At 47.1% G+C, this 20,766-nt stretch overlaps 1 protein-coding gene across 2 annotated transcripts in view; it reads left to right on the forward strand.

Moving 5' to 3' along the window:
* The window catches only part of TTBK2 (tau tubulin kinase 2), a 230,002-nt gene that overhangs the window by 39,368 nt on the left and 169,868 nt on the right, over positions 1 to 20,766 (forward strand). For both annotated transcript variants that reach the window (XM_054028672.1, XM_054028673.1), the window contains exon 2: positions 6,019 to 6,178. In XM_054028672.1, the coding sequence (XP_053884647.1) occupies positions 6,110 to 6,178 (69 nt within the window). In that variant the 5' untranslated portion in view covers positions 6,019 to 6,109. The remainder of the gene's footprint in view (positions 1 to 6,018; positions 6,179 to 20,766) is intronic.

The following is a 20,766-nucleotide window of genomic DNA, read 5'->3' on the forward strand; positions in this document are numbered from 1 at the left end:
TGAACAGTGTTATTACTAGGGCCTTACCAAATTCACAGTCCATTTTGGTCAGTTTCCCGGTCATAGGATTTTAAAAATTGTTAATTTCATGATTTCAGCTATTGAAATCTGAAATTTCATGGTGTTGTAATCGTAGGGGTCCTGACCCAAAAAGAAGTTGTGGGGTGGTCGCAAGGTTATTGTAGGGGGGTTGAAGTATTGCTACCCTTAGTTCTGCGCTGCTGCTGGTGGGGTGCTACCTTCAGAGCTGGGTGCCTGACCAAAAGCCGCCACTCTCCGACCACCCAGCTTTGAATGCAGTGCAGAAGTAAGAGTGGCAATACCACGACCCCCTTAAAATAACCTTCAAACCCCCTGTCCCCCACAACTCTTTTGGATCAGGACCCCCAGTTTGAGAAACGCTGGTCTCCCCTGTGAAATCTGTATAGTATAGAGTAAAATCACACAAAAGACCAGATTTCACAGTGTGTGAGGTGTTTGTTTTTCATGGCCATGAATTTGGTAGGGCCCTAGTTATTACTTTATCATTAAATCAGTTGAAAAGAGACCTCTTGCCCATAGAATTAGTCCTATCAAAACAGTGTTGAGGTATTCTATACATGTGGAAAAACTTCTATTGCTGTTGGCCATAAAATAGACAACTTAATACCATTGTATTTGACAGATCAGGAGTAACACCAAATGTATCTGCAGCAATATAAAGGTGTACCGTGTATAGTTCTATGGCTGTACATATTGGTGGTGGTGCATTTGATGCAAATTAATGATGCTGCATTAAATGCAGTCAGGATCCAGAGTGTGAACAGAGTTCAGCACTCAGAAAGGTTCATTGTCATTAAGGCTAAGATTTTTGTCATGGTTATTTTTAGTAAAAGTCACGCAGTAGCGTGCCTGGGGGGGAGCGGCCGCTCCCCTGAGCACTCACTCGGCTCTTTCCAGCACGTCCGGGTGTTCGGGCTCCGCTGCGTGCATCTTGCAGTGGCAGCTCCTGCTCCCCCCACCCTCGTTTTGTGGCGGCCAGGTGACGCTCCTCCCTGTGCCCGCTGGGGGGCGCCTGCTACCTTGCGGCTCCAGCATGGGTTTCCCACAGGCAGCTCCAGGTCTTCGCTGGTGAGTAATTCGGCGCGACGGGTTCTTTGTGACTTCCATGACCTCGTGACATAAATGTAGCCTTAATTATCATACATATGGTAAATTGTAATTGAAATATGGTATTCAGTCAGGATTGGTAGCAGTATTCATATAAAACTGTAAAACTGCTTGCTTCATAACACCTTAATTTCACAGTTTAGTAATTTTAGGCTGACATGGTTGGTGTCTGTCAAGTAGTAATTTTTATTTGCAAGTTTGAGCAAAATACTTACTGCTATTTTGGGGTTATCGGGACAGTGAATGGAATACTTTCCCCATTGTAAAGAAATTTGAACTACGCCTTTTTGAACAGGGCAGACAGCAAAACTGAAGCCTCAAACTGGGCATGGGCATGTTGCGTAGTAAGGATAATTTACTTTGCTTCGTGTGTTGAAGGGGGAAGAATAAAGATTTAAAGTTAATGAAAAATCACTGAGACTGCTCAGTGGGCATCTAATTTGAGAAGAATTTAATGGAGCGCTGCCCCTTTTATGACATTATTACAAGTTTTCTCTGCCCAGCCCTGACCTGTTTAGTCCTTGTCTACATTATGGAGCTTTTATTAAAAAAAAAAAAAAAAAAAAAAAATCCATTGTTTGTAACATTGGTTAGTAACATTGGAGCCTTAGTACAAATGACTCTCTGGCTCTGGCATCCTTTTTCAACATAACTTCAGTATGACCTTTTCTAATGGGGGAGTAGAAAATTTACTGGCATTACTCTGTGGGTGTAATACCAGATTAAATCACTGTGTGGGGATACTCCTGAATAAAAGTAGCCTTCATTCGTTTTATCTTAATTCACTTGAATTAAATTAAACAAAATTAAGACTACTTTTTTCTGAGTGAGAGCATCCACACAGGGACTTAATCCTGTTTAAATTCATACTTTTTGTTAATCCAGACATATTCCAGTGTAGACAAAGCCTTAGACTTGTTTAGAGTAAGTTTAACTGACAGTGTTGAAAGCAAAAAGCTCCATGCTAGGGTCTCAAGGTTGCTTGTACAAGTACGGTTGAAAACATGTTAGCAGTGGTGGAAAATTTTTGTAAAAGGTTCCTTATGTAGACAAGGCTATTGGGGCTGTTGAAAAGACCACTTGAATCAGGGAGGCACATGCAACTGACAGTATGAAGGTGAGAGATCACACTGCAGCCTCCCTACCCCTGGGACACAGATTCAGAGGTGAGGCTGCACCCGACCGTGACACAGCACAAGGCCTGGACCTGCCCCAGAAACACCCAGGAGTCCTGCCCCTCTGCACTAGGTGCACCAGGTGTGGGGCAGACAGGCTCAACTAGTCAGGATCCAAGTGTGGAAGGGCTCAGTGTGGGGGGGGGGGGGATCCAGGGGTGGGGTGGGAGGATTCTGTGTGGGACAATCTGGGTGCAGGCAGCTCATTGAGGGGGTCTAGGTGTGGGGGGATCTGGATGCACAGAGGCTTGTTGGGGGGGGGGGGTTCCAGATGCAGGGGCAATGGGACTCTGGAGGAGCTTCTAGGTGGAAGTGGTTGGGGTTCAGCAGAGGGGTCTGGTTGTGGGGGGTCTCAGCAGGCGAGTCTCAGTGCTGAGGGAGTGGGGCTTGGTGGGGTAGGGGTCTGGGTGCAGCTAGTTGGGGGCTCAGTGGTATGAGGGTTTGAGTGTGGGGCTTGTCAGGGTGGTGATCTGGAGACGGTGGGGGGGTCTGGGTGCAGGGGGGCTCCAGATGCAGGGGTTGAGATTCAGTGGGGTGGGATTTAGGTATGGAGGGCTAGGGGGGTTCTGGGTGTACGGAATGAGGCTTGGTGGGCATATCTGGGAGGTCCAGATGCATGGAGGTTGGGCGGATGGGTGAGCAACTCCCGTGCATAATGACCCTTCCCCCTGCAGCTGAGGAGCGACGGGGGCAGGAAGCAGGGGAGGATGCTGAGCTTCCTGCAGCTGGGGGAGGTTTCTGGGGGTGGGTCTGACACAGCCCCAGCCACTCCTTGCAGGGGAAGAGGAAGTCCTGTCCTCTCCAGCCCATCCGGGACTAGCAGCTGATTCCGGCTCAGGGTAGTAGCCACTGGCTGGGGTGTCCCCAGCCCTGCAGTGATTTACCTCTCTGCCAGCTGCTCTGGGTGCCTGAAACCATGTACCCGCACAGCTAGGGAGTGGTGCGTGACTGCTCTTGCTGCTTCCCACTGCTTCCCTGTCAGAAAATCATTTTTCTGCAGGGAAGCAAATAAATCTCTGGGGGACATGAATTCTGCCCACGTGCAGTGGTGCAGAATTCCCCCAGGAGTAAAATTCTAAGCTTGTAATGAACAAGGAAGGGGTTTAAAAAATTCCATCTTTTTTCTGTAACCTTTTAAAAAAATTCTCTTGCCAAACCATAGTAGCAGCAAATGTGGGAACTGGCTCTCATGTGCCCATTCATCTGAATGAGGAGTTAACTTCAAAGCCTAATTGGGAACATTACCATTGTTCTATTAAGAACAAACAAACAAAAAATCAAAACCTCAAACAAATACTAAGAAGTTAAATGTGCACAACAACAACATGTGTTAGAACATAAGAATGGCCATACTGGGTCAGACCAAAGGTCCATCCAGCCCAGTATCTTGTCTGACTACAGTGGTCAATGCCAGGTGCCCCAGAGGGAGTGAACCTAACAGGTAATGATCAAGTTATCTCTCTCCTGCCATCCATCTCCACCCTCTAACAAACAGAGGCGAGGGACACCATTCCTTACCCATCCTGGCTAATAGCCATTAATGGACTTAATCTCCATAAATTTATCTAGTTCTCTTTTAAACCCGGTTATAGTCCTTGCCTCCAACCTCCTCAGGCAAGGAGTTCCACAGGTTGACTGTGCACTGTGTGAAGAAGAACTTCCTTTTATTTGTTTTAAACCTGCTGCCCATTAATTTCATTTGGTGGCCCCTAGTTCTTATATTATGGGAACAAGTAAATAACTTTTCCTTATCCACTTTCTCCACACCACTCATGATTTTATATACCTCTATCATATCCCGCCCTTAGTCTCCTCTTTTCCAAGCTGAAAAGTCCTAGCCTCTTTAATCTCTCCTCATATGGGACCCATTCCAAACACCTAATCATTTTAGTTGCCCTTCTCTGAACCTTTTCTAATGCCAGTATATCTTTTTTGAGATGAGGAGACCACATCTATATGCAGTATTCAGGATGTGGGCGTACCATGGATTTATATAATGGCAATAAGATATTCTCCGTCTTATTCTCTATCCCTTTTTTAATGATTCCTAACATCCTCTTTGCTTTTTTGACTGCCACTGCATACTGTGTGGATGTCTTCAGAGAAGTATCCACGATGATTCCAAGATCTCTTTCCTGTATCTAAATTAGCCCCCCCCTCATCATATTGTATGTATAATTGGGGTTATTTTTTCTAATGTGCATTACTTTACATTTATCCACATTAAATTTCATTTGCCATTTTGTTGCCCAATCACTTAGTTTTGTGAGGGCTTTTTGAAGTTCTTCATTCCTAACAATATATAGGAGTGGCAAGTTTAGACTATGAAATAGGTTGTGCTTAAAAATTGTAAACATAATTTTGCACCTCAGGTAGACAGAGGGCTTGTCTACAAAGGAAAGTAATATTGGTGTAAGCGAAGGTGTGAATTTAAACCACAGAACTATATTGGTGTAACTCCACATGTTGACACAGTTATTCTGATATAAGAGGGCCTTTTTTTATTTTAGCTTATGGATGATCTTTGGAAGGGTTTAAACTAAACAAAAAAAAAAAGTGTGATTCTTATTCTGGAATAGGTGTGTCCACTGGGGGAGTTAAACTGGTATAACTATACTATAACTATGTAGACAAGCCCATAATTTATCAACTTTAAAAACATATTAGCTCAAGAGTTCTCAAATTGGGGGTCACGAGGTTATTACGTGGGGGGTTGCGAGCTGTCAGCCTCCAGCCTGAACCCCGCTTCACCTCCAGCATTTATAATAGTGTTAAATATTTAAAAAAAAATTTTTTTTTTTAAATTTATGAGAGGAGTTGTACTCACAGGCATGTGAAAGGGGGCACCAGTACAAAAGTTTGAGAACCACTGTATTAGCCCATCGTGGTTAATCATATCGGGAGCCATTGATTTAATTGGGAATTGGACTGGGCTTCAAGATACCACATTTATATCACTGTATAAAAATCTAAGATAAGATCACCAAAAGTCAGTAAATTCATAAATTAAACTGGCTGCCTTGTTCATGCTTAGAATTTTTTTCATACTTGTATTTTTCTGGCTAAATGTGCAGTTTAATTTGTACTGTTTAATAATATATATATATGTGTGTGTGTGTATGTATAATATTAAACAGTACAAATTGAACTGCACATTTAGCCAGAAAAATAAAAGTATGAAAAAAATACACACACACACACCCATCAGAGGCATAATATACATAATGTCCAACAATGTAGGTACTGTAACTTCTTAATTTTAATTTTAACTTCTTTAATTTCCCCATTTTTTTGTGTGTGACTTTTAATTGTGCAACTTTAAAGTTGCATTTAAATGCAATTTTTTTGCATTTAATGGTGACTTATAACCATTTCAAACTCCCAGTGTATTCTGATTGCTACAGAATATAGCTTTTGTTTTTGGCTCTTTGCACCTTTAAAATGGTTTCTGTCCATTAAATATCATTTTAGAGCTAGACTTGGGTTAGTTCCAGGTAGAGTTGGCTGAAACCCATTTTAAAAAAAAAGGGGGAGATTTTTTTAGTCAAACTTCTGTTAATTGGAAGTTTTCTAAATTTAGTTTTTCTACAGCAGAATGGCCTAGCTCAAATCTGTTATATTAGGAATACAACTGATGCTTAGGGGCCCTTGCATTAATTAATGACATCTGATGTGCTGCTATTTGTTTCTCTAGCCTCAGGTTAAATGGAATCCACCTCTGGGAGCTGGGTGATCTGTACTGACAGAGACTCATCATAGCAGCTCCACCACATCTGGAGATTGCAATGAGTGGGGGAGGGGAGCAGCCAGACATCCTCAGTGTGGGAATCTTGGTCAAAGAAAGATGGAAAGTGGTAAGTATGTCTTGCTTTCATTTCTTCAATTACAATTTTTTTTTGCTTAGTACCAAAATGTATATTTATCTGCCCGTACCAAATTCCTCATAAGTCTGATTCCCTTCCCTTTTATTGGACTTCTTCACTAATGCTTACACTGCACTATCACAAAGCCCCAGTCTGTAATGGAAAAATGCATTGAATTACCTGATCTCATTTTAAAATGAAGTTCAGTTTTGCATGGATTTAAGAGGTTTTTGCTGGTTGATTAGGATCTGAAAAAGCTTGTTTAAACCTAACTGCAAAAACCATTTATCACCAAAGGTCCAGATTCTGAGCTCAGTTAAAAAGGTTTAAATCCTGAGTGAACTCCGGTTACCTCCATTGTTTTAGCGCAGTTTTAAAACGGTCACTGAGCACTGAGCACGGAAGGTGATGATAAATTCATAGTTAGTTTCAGTCCATCATGGAAAAATATTTCCAACAATCTGTGTCTAGTCCACACTGACGAGGAAAAGTACCTTAAATCTCAGTAACGCTGATTCTGGTTTTATAACCAAGTTCCATCTAAGATGGATTGTTTACCCAGTATAAATGGGGCCTAAGACAAATACATTTAACGTTGTAAAGAAGCATTATTAAGAAAGAGAGCAATTTAATGTAGGTAGAAACTCTAGCAGTAGTTTTAAAATCAGATCATATGCTATAAAAGAGTGTGTCCTGCCTCAATTTCCCCCTTGGTGAAGCAACAATGAGGTCACTTCAACTGTCTGGTCAAAGAGAAGCCAAACGCTGGACTTTACAGCAATATCTCTTCCTTTAATAAAGCCTTCTGAAAGGAGCACTTGTATGGTGGTTTTATAGGCTCTTATTTCAAAGCTCAGACAAAACTCAATGGGAGTGCAGAGCCGGTGCTTGGGCAGTGCGCGGAGCCCTGTGGCCCCCTGCCTAGAAGCCAGACCCACTGTTGGCTACTTCCAGGGCTCAGAGTGGTGTTGAAACAGGTAGGCACTAGCCTGCCTTAGCTGGGCAGCACCGCCGACGGACTTTTAACATCCCCATTGGCAGTGCTGACCAGAGTGACCCAGTGCCTGACATGCTGCGACCCAGTACTGGGTCGTGACCCGAAGTTTGAAAAACACTGTCCTAGAGTTTGTTTTTTTTTTTTTTTTTTTTCAGTATTTCCCCTGCTTGTTTAGGGTCTCTCACAGGCCACGCTGCCTAGAGAGTTTTGTAATCTGCTCACTCTCCCTGCTTTAGGAGCACAGTTTCTGCCTGGCTTAATCTCCCTAATCGCGCCTCTCCTCTCCTCCTGAGCTTCCTTTCTTCTGAGGAGCCTTGTCTCCAGCTGAAAACTCCCAAGCCTTTTATTAGGCCCAGGAGCTCCTTACTTAACTGCCTTCAAGCTACTTAGTTAATGATCCCCAGGTGAAGCTGGGTTGGATCCTTCCCTTCAGCCTGCCACAGGTAGGCTGGGCACCTGACCCACCCCTTAAAGGCCAGTCCTGTGACACAGATATAATTATGACATCAGGACTGCCTAAAGCCCTAAAGTTTCTTGTGGGCAACTCCTCCCTGTAGCTGCTAATATTCATGTTTTGGGGTAGGAAATTCAGCTAATTAACTCTTTGCACTCAGGATTTCCTTGCAAAATGTGCCAGTGAAAAAGGCAGTAATTAAGAAGTAATGAAGAATTTCAGATTTACCAGACTGCCTGTGATGTAGAATTCTTTACTTGTCTAGTAGGAACTGACATTTTTTTGCTGTGGAAATGCAGTTTTTAATTTTTAATAATTGTACTTCTAGGAGGTGGAGGGAAGCCTGGTTTTTACATTTATGGTGGCAAAATAAATGCTGTTCCTGATTTTTTATTTGTTTGGGGAGTGAGGAGGAGTGTTCCCAATTCAATGCTTTTCTTTCCCTTTGGAAAATCCCAGAATTTGCTGTGTTAAATAATTCATTGTGTATCTCTAAACATGTAGAAAATGATACATCTGGGAGTTAGGTAAAGATTTGCAGTAGAAGTGCATTTTATCAGAATTTTTGATGACTGTATTTTGCTCTTTTTAATCACATAGAGTAGTCACAAACTTATGTGTAATTCAGAGGCAAAAACCTATGTTAATTCAGAGTTCAGGTTGCTTGTTAGTGTGTTGTCCACTTGCAAAAAGTTGAGTTGAGCAAAACCCGAATTTCTAAAAGCCAGGGCATGGCCAACCTTACCTCTGCATTTCCTGGTTTTCAGAAATTTTAATTCTGCTCAACTCAGCTTTCTGCGAGGGGATGACACCATCAAACAAATTTAACTCTGCATTAGTGAGTTCTTTTCTGGTTCAAAAATACAGGAAATCAATGGCAAAGATATATTGTTGGTAGGAGTTAGTAATCTTATACGCATCATGTCCTGCAATTTGCATACTGAGCCAACCAGCCCCCTCTTCCTTCCCCCATCTCCCATCCCCCCCGATCAGCTGGGCCACACCAGCCCTGTTTTGGCACATCTTTCCAGCCATGCCCCTGCCCATTCTCTTAATTCCCCCCTCCAACCTGGCCCCCTTCCCACTACTGTACCTATCCACCCCCTGCCTTAAGCAGGAAATGCATCTTCCTGAAGTCTTTACTCCCTGATATACAAATTGTTTCCGTTGCAGTTATTCCCCCATCCCACTCACAATAACCCAACTCACATGGAGAGCCTGGAGTTAAAGACAACATGTTACAGTGGAATGGTATTCCTGGTTGTGTTTCAGAATGGTTGGAGGGTGGAGTTTGTGTCAGGGCCGGCAAGAGAAATCACAGACAGGGTTTCTGTTCCAAAATACTGACAGTTTTATGTTTGGCAGAAAGTTCTTCTGACACCTATCCAATAGATTGACTACATATCTGAAAAACAGCGAGGTGTCAGAGCTTGTAATTTTTCTGTGACACACTACACATTTTTTGGTCAACAGTGAACACTCCCATTTCCTGATTAATGTTCTTCCAATACTTATTAATGATTTTCATATTGACACTGTACCAGTTGTGCGGACACTTAGCCATATCACAGAAAACAATAGCATTTCATAAATACAAATTTGTGATGTGGTCCCAGTCTGCTCTCATACACTGTGTGAGGTGTACACCCAGATCATTTCTGCCTAATGGAATCACAGCAATGTCTGGTAGATCACAATGTCTTAAGTTACTGGTTACGTGCTGCAGACTAGGCAAAACATGATGCCAACGCCCGCCACCTCTTTCCACCCAAATCAGTCTGTAGTCAGCAATCTCCATGTCCTAGTGTACTCCTTGCTGTCCTGCAAACTTCTGCACTCTCGTGATCCAAGAATCACCCAGAATCCACGTGTTGTGGCAACCTTGGCAGCACACACCTTCTTTTCCCTCAGAGAACAAGGGACCTGCACTGTCAGTTCTAAACCTACGTGTTATATGTCTTTGGAAACATCATGTTAATCTGCCCTTTGATCAGGAAGTGGCCACTTGCTCCCCCCCCCCCTCGGGGCAAATAAAATAATATTCTCAAACAACCAATTCAAATCTTGCCTACCAACTGCCCTAATTTCCTGTCCCCTCTGTACCTGCAACACCTCTTCTTGTCCCTCACTCTCCCCAAGTCCTCTATTTTCAGCTCTTGCCCATCCAATAGAACCAAAATGTTGGTTAATTCACCTGCTGACTATTATGCTGTGTTCACAGTAAATCTCCCCATAAAATGAAAACAAGTTGTATTTTATCAGTGACAACTTGTAGCAAGGAACATGAGTTAAATCTTTATTGCATAGGTGTACAAAAGCTTGAACTAGAAAGGTCAGTGGCCGGGATCACTGGCACAATGGCATTGGTACGTTCTCTTGAACTACCTAGGCAAGCATGAAAGGGCGGAATCCTTCAAGAGTGCACATCTATACGAGTAAAGAAGTGAACGTGTTCTTAAATACCTTTCTCAGTTTGTGTCCCCAAAAATTTAGTGGATACCATGTACTACATTGGGTAAAACTCAACAGATTGAGACTATTTTGACCTTGATCACATCAGTAGTTAGATCTCTACAAAAAAACCTTCACCTAGAAACTTTTTGGAAAATGTTTTTTTTTTTTTTTTTTAAGGCTTATATCTCCTTAACCCCTGGCTCAAGTGACCCCATCTTTGGGTTACTAATCCTACCCTGTACCCTCCAGAGGCACACCAAATTTCAAAGGAATCTGACTAAGCATGTTGATTTTGGAGGACTTAGAAAGGTTGACCTTTAAACAGAAGATATGATACAACCTTAACTAGAATGGTGCTGCTGCACCATCATAATTATATGGAATTTCAGAAGGTCACCGATTTTAAAAAAACTTGTTTAAATTCCATTTGTTTTGTTTTTAATCAATGAAGGCAGGGGAGAACATTTCTAAGTGTGGCTATATTTTGAGAAGTGGCTATAAAATGATGTTTTCAGTGTTTTCAATCACATCGTATCTAATTGCCTGCTTTGAAAACACAATATGAGATGTGAAGGTCAAGCTGGTTCTTCTTCAAGTGCTGTCCCGGTGGGTGCTCCAATCCAGGTGATGGTGTGTCCTGGCGCCGTTGATCCGAGATCTTTGGTAGCAGTGTCTGGTCTGGCTGCACACGCTCAGCTGCTGTCTCATGGTGTCGTTAGGGTCTGCCTGAGCGCGCACGTCCTGCACCCCCCTCAGTTCCTTCGCAACCATCCTTGGCTGAAGGCGGGACTTGGGGCAGTGCTCATCTCTTCCCTGGTTACTGTAGGAAATAAGCAGAGAAAAATAAAAATATTTAGCTAGTCATTTCCCAGTTCTCCCTTTCCTTTAGCATAGTTTGTTAGTTTAAAAAAAAAAGTTCCCCCCTCAAGTTAGTCTCTCATTGAGACTTCCCTGGCCGCTCATACTTTCATTATGCTGGAGTCTCCAGGCTTTAAGAAATGTGGCTCCTGCAAGGAGTCTATGCCGCAATCTGACAAGCACTCACTCTGCGTCAAATGCCTCGTTGAGACACACGTCCCTGCAAAGTGTCTCCACTGTACCAACTTAAAAATTAGAGTTTGCCATGACAGATTTGCGGCTAAAAATGCTTCTCGTGGAGAAAGCTCTCCAGCCGCCTATGGAGAAGGGCAGTAAACCCTCTCCCTCATGCTCCCCTGCCAAGTCAGAACCGACCGGGAGTGTGGCTTCACCCTCTCACATGAAGAGGCAGGAAGCCCTAATGTCTCCTCTCAGAGACACTCAAAAGGGTAAAGGATCTCCTGCAAAGTCTTTACCCTTGGTGCTGACAGCGCCGAGAGCAGGCAACTCTGACCGCCCCAGCTCCTCAGCAGCAACTACGTGGGGCGCAAAAGCAGGGACCCGACTTCTCGCAGCGGGAAGCTTTCCTCAGCACCGGTCCTGCCGGCACCGATGATGGACCCGGTGCCGGCAGCGCATTCCACCCCGGTGCCAACAAAAACGTTGGCACTGAGCCTGCTCACCACCCCCGCCGGAGCAGATTCAGACCTTCTGCGGGGCTCTTACAAACGTCTCGTGGCTCCTACTAAAGCCAAGCAAAAATCACTCCGGGCTGCCGCTCACACATCATGCTCCGCAGCGCACCAGCCTAGGGAGCAGCAACAATTCCTGCACCAGCAGGATATATTTGTGGTCCCTGAACCTGACTCTCCGCTCCTAGACATGGAGCACTCACTGTTTGAACAGCAGCTCTCGCCACTTGACCTGGCTACTTTCACTGACAGTGAGAATGACATACAGCAGCAGGCAGCGTTCTTCCCGCCTGAGTCTCCCCCTCCACCGGAGCCATACATATCCTAGGACACGGCACATCATAAGAACCAGTCTCAGTTTCTGTACTGTGTCCCCCCAGTGGCTGGGACCCAACTTTTCCTACCCAGTGTCCTGGCTTCAGTGGTACCCGTGGTCGGCTCCTGCCACTGCTCCTTTTTGTGCCCCTTCTACCAGACTGAAAGCTCGTCCTACGCCTATATCCCCAGCTTCATCAACATCTAGAGCTCCTGAACCCCCTCTTGAAGAGAACTATGAACTCTTCCCGGATTTACCGGCTCCTGCCTCGCCATCAGCTGCAGAGGAAACCCTCATGCCTCCACCTACACAAAATGTGGACGACTTTAAGCAATTCCAGGAACTTTTCAAGAGAGTGGCACTCAGCTACGACATCCCTTTGGAGGAAGTCCAGGAGACACAACATAGACTCCTCAAAATCCTCCAACCCTCTGCACCCTCAAAGATTGCACTACCCATAAACGAAGCTCTCCTAGAACCAGCTGATAATCTTTGGCAGACCTGTGCATCCATCCCACCAACATGCAAGAAAGCTGAACATAAATACTACGTGCCCGCGAAGGACGTTGATTTCTTATTTTCCTACCCACAACCCAATTCTCTTGTGGTGGATGCAGTGACACACACAACAAAGTAGCCACACTATCGGCCCACTTCGCAAGACAAGGACCTCAAATGCCTTGACCTCCTGGGCCGCAAGGTTTATACCTCTTCCAGTCTACAATTTAGGATTGCAAATTATTCTGCCCTCCTTGCAAGCTATGACTATGACAACTACAACAAGCTCTTTGTATTTGCCTCCCATATCCCAAAGGACAGGAAAGCGGACTTTAAGTCAGTCCTCATCAAAGGTCAATTGGTGTCTAGGATAGCCCTACAAGCATCGATGGACATGGCAGATACAGCAGCCCGCACCACTGCCACTGCAGTGGTGATGCGCCGGTCTTCCTGGCTGTCTGCATCCAGTATCCCCAAAGATTTGCAGACCAAAGTGGAGGATCTTCCTTTTGACAAAGATGAACTCTTTTCCAAAAAAAAAAATCTGATGAAGTCTTTCACACTATGAAAGACTCCAGGGCCACTTTGTGCACATTGGGCATATTACCCATCCATCCCCAGGAGACAGCGGTATCAACCTTATCAAAGGCCCCGTGAACAACAATATCACCGACTCCAGTCCAGACTGGAAGTAACCACAACAGACCTCCTAGGCGCAGGCAAAAGCAGGCGCAACCAACTACTTCCCAGTCATCAGGAAACAAACAACAATTATGAAGTGCTGGTTGGGGGTCTGCACGACCACCCCTTGACTCTGCCGCCTATTTGCCCATTTGGCCACCGCCTCCAGGCTTTCCACCATGTCTGGCAACAGATCACTCGGACTGCTGGGTCCTGGAAATAGTTCAATCAGGTTACTTCATCCGTTTCCTATCTTCCCCGCCCACCCTTCCCTGTCTCCCTTCAGGGACCCCTTTCACCAGCATCTCCTTCATGCAGAGGTGGCTCATCTTCTCCACCTAGGTGCAGTGGAACATGTACTGATGCAACATCGGGGAAAAGGGTTCTACTCCCACTACTTTCTGACCCAAAAGAAAGGCGGGGCGGGGAAACCTATTTTAGACCTATGCCAACTGAACAAGCTTGTACATGTACAAACATTCAAGATGGTTACATTGGGCACAATAATACCTGCGATGGAACAAGGGGACTGATTCACAGCCCTCGACCTACAAGATGTCTATTTCCATATATCCATTCATCCAGCGCACAGATGCTTCCTGCGATTCACACACGGACACGACCATTTTCAATACAGAGTACTTCCATTCGGTCTTTCCAAGACCCTAGCTGTAGTTGTAGCCCACCTCCACAAACACGGAATTATACTTTCCCCCTACTTAGACGACTGCCTTATCAAAGCCAGCTCCTATGACAAGACATTAAAAGCGATGAACTTTACCATGTCCTTCTTCCGCACTCTAGGCTTGCAAATAAATTTCCAAAAATCCACCCTGATACCTACACAGCAGATAGAGTTCATTGGAGCTCACCTGGCCTCAATTCAAACCAGAGCCTCGCTTCCACACAACAGATTCTTCTTCGAGTGATTGTTCACGTCCATTCCAATTAGGTGTGTGCGCGTCATGTGCACAGACGTCGGAAACTTTTTCCCTTAGCAGCTCCCGTTGGGACGGCAGGGGAGCCCCCTAGAGTGGCGCTCTTATGGCGGTGTATATATTACCCTGCCAGCCAGCCCCTCTTCAGTTCCTTCTTACCGTCGTTGCAGCATTGGAACGTGTTCTCTCTCTCGCTTGCGAGTGATCCCTTAGCCTTTCAGTCTTCTAGTTAGAGTTGTTCTTAAATAGTTAAATATCATTGTATTCAGGTGTCTGGAAGCTAGTTCCAGCACCAGTCTTGGGCTGTGGGGCATGCCGCAAGCCCAGGGTTTCAAAGCTTGCGCTACGTGCCGCAAATCTATGCCTAACAGCGATCCCCATGACTCCTGTCTCCGGTGTCTGGGAGAGTGTCATCAGGGAGAGTGCTGCAAAATCTGCCAGGCCTTCAAGCTGCGCACTAAGAAAGAAAGAGACTCTCGCCTTAAGAAGTTGCTCATGGAGGCCGCGTTACAACCACCAGCCCCGGCTTCCTCAGTGCGAAGTGCCCCAGCATCTGTGCGCGACCTGGCACTGCCCAGGCACCGTAAATTACCGCCACCGAGACGGGATGACCAACCTCGGCGCCGGTCGACCTCTCTGGCACCGACTAAGCGTCACAAGAAAGGGGAAAGAGGGCTCTCTCCCCAAAGAGCTACTAAGCCGCTTAAAAAAGCTCCCGGCAGACAGAGACAGATTGCGGGCCCGAGCCAAGAACTGGCACCGTCGACTCTGGCCCCCCCAGGCCCTGTTGAGTCCGGTATCCAGCGGATTCAGTGCCAACGAATGTCTGGAGGAGGTCCTCCAACACCTCTCCACACCCGACACTTTCGAGGCACCGAAAGACCTCATTGAGTCGTTGGTGCCAAATCCCCGTCCATGCAGGGAGAAGCCTCCGGTACCACCCAAGAGGGTGCTGTCCAGAGGGAAGCCGGCAATGGTGAGCCGCTCGAGGTCACCATCTCGGCACCGCTCCTGTTCAAGCTCGGTGTCCTGCTAATATCCTGGCACCTGCAACTCAACGTGAGGTTACGGCACCGGAGGCGAACCCACCTGCAGCAGCTGCACACCAGTCCACGACACCATCGGTCACCCGGCACTGGAGTACGGCACCGACAACCTCACCAGCACCGAGTGAGAGGCACCGGTCCCAGTCCTGAGACTCCCGGTACCATTAGTGGTCCCAGTCAGCCAGGCACTGCTCCCTGGCTCCACAGCACCCCAAGGCCAACTCCGGTCGCTCTAGCTATAGCAGACATCGAACCGTAGTCAGCAGAGAATCCCAATCAGTATGGCAGCCACAATGCTTCCTCTGGGTCAGTGACCCTTCTGGACCCCATGGGCCTACCATCAGCAGCAGGGCATCACTTCCAGAGCCTCTAGGTCCAGGCAATCTATGCAACACCATTCCAGGTTGCCACACAGGGATGCATCAAGGACAAGGGAGGCCACTCTCTCCAGGCTGCCCCCGGACCCCCAAGAGCAACCGACGCTCACAGGCCCAATACCTGAGGTGGTGCCAAGCACTGTGACACCTCGAGAGGTGTCAGCCCCGCCGGGCCCAGGCATATGGGGTGGCGGGGGGGGGAGGGGGACGGGACACAGGAGGGTCTAGATGAGGGCAACCGGCAGCATCTCACTTCCTCCTCTTCCCCAGACGAGGTGGTGGTGGTCCTGAAACTGATGTGCCCGCCACTGATCGACCACAGGGCTCACCAGGAGCTACTCTGCAGGATCACCCTCAATATGGGCCTCCAGGCGGAAGAAACGGTTGAGCAGGAGGATCCGATGGTGGACATCCTGACGCCTGAGGGTCCCTTCAGAGTTGCGCTCCCTCTCATAAAGACCATACAGACGAATTACAACACTATATGGCAGACCCCGGTCTCCATCACGCCGACGGCTAGGGGGGTAGAAAGGAAATACTTTGCCCCTTCCAAGGGCCACGAGTTCCTGTTCTGCCATCCAACTCCCGGTTCCCTAGTTGTTTCAGCAGTCAATGAGAAGGAACGACAGGGCCAACAAGCCTCGGCCCCAAAGGCCAAGGAGGCCAAGTGTTTGGACCTCTTCAGTAGGCAGGTCTACTCCTCTGGGGGCCTCCAGCTACGCATAGCCAACCAGCAGGCGATCCTTAATAGACATAACTTCAACTCTTGGATGGCCGTGTCCAAGTTTAAGGATTGCCTGCCCCAGGACTCACACTGAGTTTGCGGCGTTAATCGAGGAAGGAAAGGTGGTGGCTAAGACTTCGCTACAAGCCTCCTTCGATTCAGCTGACTCTGCGGCCAGAACCATTGCCTTGGGGGTAGTCATGCGATGCTCAGCGTGGCTCCAGGCATTGGGCCTCCCTCCAGAGGTCCAGAATACTCTCCAAGACCTTCCCTTTGAGGGCTTGGGCCTTTTCTTGGAGCAAACAGACTCCATGCTGCATGGTCTTAAGGATTCTAGGGCCACCCTGAAGTCGCTAGGGATGCATACGCCGGCAACCCAGAGAAAGCCCTTCAGGCCTCAGCCTCCGCAGCAGAGGCAGTATCAACCCCGCCCCAGGCAGGAGCCATATTGCAGGCGAGGCAGAAATAACAGGCGTAGACTGCAGAACAATGCGCCTAACCAAGGCCAGAATAAACCCCAGCCCGGAAACAAGCAAGGGTTTTGAAGGCGTGCCCGAGGGCAGTGTACCAACCCAGTTCCCGGATCTATTCCCATGGTTTTTAAACCGGCTATCCCATTTCTACCGTGCATGGTCCCTTATAACATCAGACCGCTGGGTCCTACGCACGGTACAGGTGGGATACTCCCTCCAGTTCTTCTCCTTCCTTCTCTCCCTCCCATCCACCTTCCCCGTTCCTCTTCAGGGACCCCTCTCACAAGCAACTCCTTATGCAGGAGGCTCGTTCGCTCCTCGAGTAGGTGCGGTGGAGGAGGTTCCACAGGAGCTAAGGGGAAAGGGGTTTTACTCCTGTTACTTTCTAATTCCCAAGGCAAAGGGGGGTCTTTGACCCATTTTAGATCTTCGCGGATTCAATAGATTTATGGTCAAACTCTGGTTCCTCATGGTCTCCCTAAGTACTATCATTCCATTGTTGGATCCAGGGGATTCGTACGCTGCCCTCGACATGAGAGACACATACTTCCATATCGCCATTCATCCGGCGCACCGATGCTTCCTCTGGTTTGTCGTAAACCAATATCACTACCAGTTCACAGTTCTCCTGTTCGGCCTGTCCACAGCCCTCTGAGTGTTCACAAAATGCATGTTGGTGGTGGGTGCCTTCCTGCAGAAAAGGCAAATTCGAGTGTACCCGTACCTCGACGACTGGCTACTGACAGGTCATTCCAAGGACGAGGTCCAGTCCCATGTGACGATGGTCATGGACACGTTTCACAGACTGGGGCTTCTTTTCAATGTACCCAAATCGTCAGTCGTACCTACCCAAAGGATACAGTTTATAAGGGCAGTCTTGGACTCGGTACGGGCGAAAGCGAGCCCTCCAGAGCCCAGGTTCCAAGCCATAGAGCTGATTGTCAAATCAATGCTTCAATATCCCACCATGACAGTCAGGTGTTGCCTGCAGCTAAAAGGGCAAATGGCAGCATGCACGTACATGGTCAAGCATTCCCGACTGAGACTCAGGCCCATGCAAGCGTGGCTCGCACTGTCTTACCGTCCATACCAAGACCCCCTGGACCTTGTGGTGATGATCCTGGGACAGGTTCTATAATCCCTGCATTGGTGGCTGGACTGACCCGTGGTCTGTGCAGGGGTCCCCTTCGCCAAGCCCCAACCTTCTCTGACTTTAGTAACAGATGCGACAGATCTGGGCTGGGGCGCACACTTAGGGGATCTGAGGACACAAGGCTTGTGGTCGAGGGACAAGATACCTCTCCATATCAACCTGATGGAGCTCAGGGCTGTTCATCTGGCCTGCCAAACGTTTCATGCCACTTTGCAAGGTCACAGTGTGACAGTCCTGACCGACAACACCACGGCCATGTTCTATATAAACAAGCAAGGCGGAGCCCGCTCCTCACCTCTCTGCCACGAGGCTCTTCTTCTCTGGGACTTCTGTATAGCCCAATCCATTCAGCTTGAAGCATACCTTCCAGAGGTACGGAACGAGCTGGCAGATCGCCTCAGCAGGTCCTACCACGTGCATGAGTGGTCAATCAGCTTGGACATCATACAGTCAGTCTTCCAAAAGTGGGGTTATCCCCAAGTAGACCTCTTTGCCAACAAGAGCAACAGACAGTACCCCCAGTTCTGTTCATTCCAAAACCACAGTCCGGGGTCCATTGCTGATGCATTTCTAATACCATGGGACAAGGGTCTGAAGTATGCCTTTCCTCCTATCCCGCTCGTCCACCGGGTCCTCCTCAAAATTCGCAGGGACAGGGCAACGGTAATCATGATCGCCCCGTCTTGGTCCTGGCAGCATTGGTACATAACCCTCTTAGAGCTGTCCGTAGACGCCCCGATAGCCCTGCCCCTCCACCTGGGTCTGATCACGCAGGACCACGGGTGCCTCCTTCACCCGAACCTGGAATCTCTACATTTCATGGCATGGAAATTCCATGGCTAAATCCCATGGAGAGCCAGTGCTCTCAGTCGGTGAGACAAATTCTCCTCGGCAGTAGGAAACAATCCCCTAGGGCTACCTACCTGGCGAAATGGAAAAGGTTTTCCTGTTGGTGTGAACCCAAGCGCCTTCAACCGCTCCAGGCTCCTATCCCAGTTATTTTAGACTGCTTCCTACACCTTAAGCAACAGGGTCTATCCTTTTCCTCCATCAGAGTATATCTGGCAGCCATTTCAGCTTTCCATCCAGGTCCCATTAGCCTCCATTTCTTTAAGCATCTTCCTCAGCCTGGCATAGTCTCCCTTGATGCGTTTCAGTGAGAATCTAGCTGTATCATTTGTTCCCATGTGAAGAAGGACAATCAGTGGACCCTTTCCAGCTCCTATTAAGAACCTCTTCAGCCTCAGGTCAACATCCCATATCTTAGCTCTCGGCAGACAGCACATCCTTTTGTTCTCTAGATCAGCTCTGGTGACAGGCTTGTCCGTTCTTCTTAATAGGAAGTCCCCAGTCATAGACCTGCCTCTTCCTGGTGTTGGTGCGATTCTCCAGCCTTTCCCCTTCTGTTCTTTCTGGCTGCAAGTCCTCTTGTCTTTTGTTCTCATGTGGAATTTTCTGCAGTTTTCTATCATCCTTGGCCTCTGAACTTTTGCTATCTCTATTGACTCTTTCCCTTTTTCTGTAGGACTAGCTGCTCTTCTCTTCTTCCTTGCCCTCCCACCTTCTGTTACTGCTTGCTGTGCCTCATCTTCATTTTCCAACTCAGCAAACCTGTTGCTGAGCTTTATTTCTACTTCACTAGTTGGTCTTTTCCTCTTTCTGGTTCTCATAGTCACATGCTTCCATGGGCCACTTTCCTCATCCAGTAGTCTATAGTCACAGTTCTCCAGTCTAGCTTGCATCTGCGAATCTTGAGCTTTCCCTTTTACCTCCTGTCGCCTTTCCTCCATCATCTGCTTGAATCTTCTTTGCAACTCAACCGTAGTTTCTACCTGCATCTCCAGTCCTTAGACGTTCTCTTCCATCAGCTCTATCAGGTGGCACTTCTTACAAACGAACTGCTTTTCAGGTACCTGCTCCAGGATCATGTACATGCTGCAGCTTCTATTTCCAGTCATCTTCACTGTCTCCTATTGTTGCTGGCACAGGGGCCCGAGGACAGCAACAGTGAGGTTCGTTGCCCGGAGTGCTTCACGCCAATAAACATACCGGGGTGGAGAAACAATCAAAGTTTATTTGAGATCTCAAAGTGGTGCAAGGAGACAGGCAAGTCTCAAATCGAGCACACCAGCAAAAACAGTTTCTCTCTTCTTTATACATTTTACAACTAAGCCGCCCCTCTCCCCCCCTTCCTACCACCTCCCCTCTACTCCCCCTCCCCTCTCTACCGAAGGCATGTTTATACATTTAAGCAACTAAATCATTCTAGGGCTATAAATCTAGCTTGTTAGTAACTTCTCTCTAAACAGTTATTTGGTCCTGTTTACCCTTAGTTTATTACCCCTTCCCCAGCTAGAAACATGCAAACCTCATCATTATTGTTTGGTACCTGAAATGAACAAGGTCTTAATTGCTAACTAGCTATTTACACATTCCAATTCCTGTCCTTGGCTGTTAAGGCCGATCAGAGTTAAACATGGAAGGACAGAGTTTAAACATGGAAGAACTCTGGCTTAGGCAGGCATAGTAACCCCAACACTATTCCTTGGGTCACTACCACTGCTGCCTCTGTAGCTGTTATAGCCTTCCCACCTAAGCGCCTGACAAGGGGTTAAGGAAAAAAAAACCCTCCACACACAAACCAAAAACTGAACACCATATACCCCTCCCCCAAACTTCCCTTACAGATTCTCACTCAAACTGTCCTGTTTCCAGCTCTGTTTGCTGGCTCCTGTGCTGCTGGTTGGCTGCTTGGCTGCTTTTATAGCCCAACTAATAAGGGAAGCCCTGCATCCTAATCAGGGCTTTGCTGTGATCAAAGACTGCTTCTCTCACAGCACACCACACCCCTCTAGTTCTGCAAACTAAAAAAAAAACCCAATATAAAAAACAGCAAGCCAACAACCAAACTCACTCAC

Source organism: Malaclemys terrapin, chromosome 4 (genome assembly GCF_027887155.1).
Source record: "Malaclemys terrapin pileata isolate rMalTer1 chromosome 4, rMalTer1.hap1, whole genome shotgun sequence".
Lineage (NCBI taxonomy): Eukaryota > Metazoa > Chordata > Testudines > Emydidae > Malaclemys > Malaclemys terrapin.